Source organism: Notothenia rossii (assembly GCF_949606895.1).
Source record: "Notothenia rossii genome assembly, chromosome: 8".
In the NCBI taxonomy this organism is placed as follows: Eukaryota; Metazoa; Chordata; class Actinopteri; order Perciformes; family Nototheniidae; genus Notothenia; species Notothenia rossii.
In genome coordinates, this window is record NC_136906.1 from 50518095 (window position 1) to 50523222 (window position 5128).

A 5128-nucleotide genomic window follows, 5' to 3' on the forward strand; every position below is an offset into this window, starting at 1 on the left:
ACTTTTCGCTATCATGCTGCTAGGGAAAACATCAGGCAATATGTATTGTGAGCTTATTACGTTTCTTAGAGAAATTGATACATTTAAAATAATCTAGAGTTTTGGTTTTATTTATTTTGTTGTTTTTTGTTTGTTTTATTTTGTTTATTTTTTTCTTCATAGTCTCTTGTCCATACTCCAGTCCAGTTGGTGGCGGTAATGCACCTAAAATTGGGTTTGCCAACCGCCAATAAACACTAAAGAAGAAGAAGAAGAAGAAGAAGAAGAAGAAGAAGAAGAAGAAGTAGAAGTAGAAGAAGTAGAAGTAGAAGTAACAGGACCTCTCTAGAGCCCGACTGGATTGTCTGTTCTAATTTTGAGCTGAACTTTTCCTTTTGGCAGGATATTTTTTAAATTACAAAACTTTAGCTTTGATCCTTTTCATTTAGCGCCACCATCTGGTCAACATTTCAATCTGCAGATTGTTTTAGTAACTAATTACTAAAACTACCTACTGAACTACTGCATTCAGATGAGTCTCAGCTAGGCTACTTTGTGTTTGGGCCGTTAGGCTAATGCTAGCATTAATAACCATTAAACCTGCTTATTGCACAGCTTTGTTGAATACATCATTCTTATTTGTCAATAGTGTAATTCTACGGTCTGTTAAATCAATATTTTGTGTCAAATTGATTGATTTAATTAGTCAAAAGCTGTGGACTAAGAGGGTGATGCATGTCCTGGTGATGAAGCATTAGCATGTTAGCATTTAGCTAACTCACACAGCCAAGAGCATGGCAGTATAATCTTGTTTAAACATAAACCTTTAATAATTCAGATTCGAGTGCAGGGAGAATAAGCTGTAAGCATTAATCAAACCAGGCTCTACTGACACCAGAAAGAAAGAAACAGTTTTCAAACATCTCAGAGATACACAGCTCATTTACTGTGCTTCACAGACAGTCAGACATCTGTCTATATGACTGATTATTCACAGCTTTATATAGAAACTTTGAGATGACAAGGGTAGCAAAATGTTTTCGACACACATTCGTGAGTGTTTACTTGAGACACATGAATGGAATTACAGTACCACCATTTATTGATGTTATTCTGTAAATAGATAAATGTTTTTTTATTTACCACTGCAATCAACCCGCTACCAAACAGTATTTTACAATGTTACACTTAGGCCTATTTTATTTTATAAATACTGCCTACTTAATTATTTTCCCTGATTGTGTAGGCTACTAATTTTTATTTGAAATACTATGTGCATGCATTTTTATAGAACAGTGTGTTATTTGTATTTTTCGACTGCTGTGACAATGTACATTTCCCCTCTTTGGGACGAATAAAGGAATTCTGATTCTTATTCTGAAAGCAGAATCAGACTACAATGAGTCATACCTGTGTGTGAGGTAAACACAGTCGGTGGAACAAGTCTTGTTCACTGGGGCAAATAATCCCTGACATTATCTCACCTGTAAACGTCGCCGTGGTGACAACAGTTCAAAACACTCTGCCCTCACGCTGTGCTTCAGTAAACATGTTGTATTCACCCATCCTGGATCAGTGAACTCATTGCTGGAACGCTCCGGGCTCCGTCTCAGCGGCTCAGTGACCAGCAGCGCTCCGACAGTTTCGGTTTTTATGACCTTGAGATTCTCTTTTTGTTTCTTTAAAAGCGGGAGCACGAAGGCTGTTTTACTGGAAGAGAAGTGCAAACACAACAGATAAAGAGGATATCATGGCGATTAAATGAACAGCACTGACCGTTACCCTAAGGATGGCACAATATACACTTGTATTACAGATCACTTTTGAAAACCCAGCTGATATTGGGGAATTTCCAATATTGCGATAAACGTGAGTATGCCTAGCTGTTCAGTTACCTATCATGATAATGAAAGGGAACAAAAAAAACAAATCTAAAAATATGTATACATTTTTTTCTATCTTCTTTTTATGCAGAGGGAACTTATTTTCCTTCTTTTTTTTTACTGAAAAGGATAATTATTTAAACATAAATTCTGTGATGGAATTATTACATTATTGTTATTGGACCAAAAGGTAAAGTTAAGATATCAAGAGTTTTCAGCTTATGTTGATGATTACCAGTATACTTGTGTAATATAAGAATGGTCTTATTGTCTTACGCCTGTGTTGCATAGAATAAAATGACAGAATTCTCTAGATTTGAACATTTTGTAAAACATTTGGAATAATGTAAGTACACAACTCAACAGAATATATGACACAGGTAGAGTTGTTTTTAGACATTTTAATGCAGAAATGTCACATTATACAGTGGGGCCGCAGGTGGTGCTGTTTCAAGGACTGTCACACAAGTGGTATTATTACATTATATACGTTTATTAGGGGTTAAAAAAATAAGCTTGAATAACATAGTGAGAAAGAGGCCTAGTACCTGATAATATTTGGATGCACTTTTTTTTCATCTAGCTATAATAGAGTGGTGCAGGAATGTATAAGGTAGGTTTGCAGTTAACAAAAGCTAAACATATTTTAACAGTTTAATACACACCATAAAACATGTCAGTAAATACCCCACTAGTTAATGTCTGAAACTTCTAAAAACAGTGGTTGCCAACAGTGGCTAAATTAGACTACTTATCGTCATCATACCGAACATTAGCCGTCTTTAGCTTAGCGGTGGTTTCATGTGACCGTGATGTAGTTTGGTTTACATTCTTTTACTTCTGGCGATTGCATTTTACGCTTCACAAATGAGGAGATCATCCTGCTTAACAAAACGTGTAAGGATCATAAACGTTTGTTTGACAAAGATTTAATTTCTTGCAATATCCTGAAATCCAATAGAGAAATCCCATTGGTTTTTGAGGAGGCAGCCCTAGGGATGTTTGCCGGTCAGCCTACAAAAATACGTCATCCCTGCACCACTCTGCAGGGTCACATTTAGTGATGTCAAACAGTGTGACCTTAATGCATAATCTCCCTACTCACTTGCAGAAAGTCTGATAACATCCCTTCAGCAACCCCCCCCCCCCCTGCAGTCACACATTACAAAGGTCATAGAACATGTTGTAACACACATGTTGGTATAGCAGTCTGCATTCATCTATTAAGGATTATCACCACACTGAAAAAACTGAAACGTGGACTTTAGTTAAATGTATCAGGTCAACACATTTCACATAACTGTATTAGATAAGTTGAAAGCAATAATATGAATTTGAAACTATTGAAACTTAACATAATTGCTTTCAACTTACCGAATACAGTTATGTGAAATCTGTTGACCTGATACATTCAATTCAAGTCACCGTGACAGTTTTTCAGTGCATTACAGTATCTGACGTCCTCAGCTGCGGACAGTATGGAAAGATTCTCCTTCACCTTATTAATGTGACTGACCCGACCTAACAGGAAGTCAAAGCACATGAGCAGGAAGTCATTATAGCACATACACTCTGAGCAGATGATTCCACCACCAATTCATTACTTTAAAACAAAAATCCCCGATAACCCTGTTGACATACTATGTTACAGTATTAATTAAATAATGTGAGCAAGCGGGAGCCCAGGGGGCAGGACAGTCGTATGGAACATGTGGTGTGTGTGTGTGTGTGTGTGTGTGTGTGTGTGTGTGTGTGTGTGTGTGTGTGTGTGTGTGTGTGTGTGTGTGTGTGTGTGTGTGTGTGTGTGTGTGTGTGTGTGTGTGTGTGTGTGTGTGTGTGTGTGAACTCATCACAAACACAAACAAGCTTCCTGTTTAAAAAGAATGCATGACACTCCGGAGAGCAAACTTCACATTGATTAAAAGACAGCCTGGAGGTGTTGTGGAGAGCGGAATGAAAGTCCCCCCCACCAACCCTCTGTGGTGGAGCGGGGGGGGGGCAGAGAGTCAGAGTCAGCCCCCACCGCAGCTCTGCTTCCAATTTCAGCCTGCCATAGTTCTGTTAGGGTGGGACCGGGGGGGTCAGAAGTGAGCACTCACAGCTCGTAGTCGAACTTGAACTCATTGGCCAGGTAGATCCTGCGGAAGATGAGAGCGGCCAGGGCCAGGGTGAGCAGCACGATGAGGACCACCGAGCCCGCGCTGCTCTCCTCGAGGGGGAGCCGGGGAGCGGGGGTGAAGGGTGCCTGCTGGCGGCCTCCCTGCCCTCCCTCTGGTTCCTCTGGCTGTGCTGCTGGGCGCGGCGCTGCCGGGGGCTCAGAGGGCGCCCAGTGCTGGGGGCCGCGGGCGGGCTGAGTCCCTCTGTCTCTGTGGCTGGAGACGCCTCTGCCTGTGGAGGACATTCAGACAAAAGCAGCCATTAGAGCATAAACAATTCCCCAATGGATCCATTCCCTGCTTGTTCGCTCCGGTTGTGCGGAGCTCAGTCATTGAACCTTTAACCTTCCCATTGTCCTCGGGTTAAATGTGTCCCTTCCCCAAATGTTTTTATGTCGAGATAAAGGTTTATTTTTTGTTAGTGCCAGAAAAGTAACATGTTTGATTGTTTTACATGTGAAATTAATTATGATCACTTTCATTACGTTTTGGGTTTTATTCAAATGTATAGCATCTGTGGTCTTCTGGGGTACATTTTGTAAAGTAATTCAACATTGACCATACAATCAAGCAAGAGGAGGAACATTCGTGGTAACAAGTAGGAATAAAGTTGCCTTAAAAGGTGTCAAATGGATTTGGGTGATTATTTATACTAAATGCTTTATAAATAGTCAAACCGGAAGGACAACAATTGATAGCAATACAACACAAGTCTTAATGTTCTAAAGTAAAAAAAGAGCTCAGATCTTGTACTTAAATTTTGGAGAAAACAGCTCAAGTGCGCTAGAATTTGAAAGTACACAACCGGAACAAATCTGCCACTTCCTTCAGACTTCCTTACAGAGCCCCTCCTCCAACACACGAACGCGCACATGACCAATGAGGGCACGAGATAAGTTTGTGCACAGATGGAAGGCTGACAGGCAGGTAGGCCATCCAGTTATTTTAGCCGGGCCGGCTAACATGATTGGTCGTGCTTTTTACAGTATTACGGCTTCCACAGATGACATTTATTTATTTATTTATTTATTGTCAAAGCATTTAATGTTTTCATTGCAATCGGGATGTTAAGAGCATTCCATGGAATATAACAACAAGTGTTTATGAAAT

The 5128-nt window shown here is 40.1% G+C and overlaps 1 protein-coding gene across 1 annotated transcript in view; it reads right to left on the bottom strand.

Moving 5' to 3' along the window:
- Nucleotides 1-2248: 2248 nt before the first annotated feature.
- Nucleotides 2249-5128, bottom strand: part of ube2j1 (ubiquitin-conjugating enzyme E2, J1) — an 84818-nt gene continuing 81938 nt past the window's right edge. Inside the window, 2 exon segments of the mRNA XM_079646213.1 lie at nucleotides 2249-4106; nucleotides 4109-4250. Coding sequence (XP_079502339.1) covers nucleotides 3958-4106; nucleotides 4109-4250 — 291 coding nt within the window. The 3' untranslated portion in view covers nucleotides 2249-3957.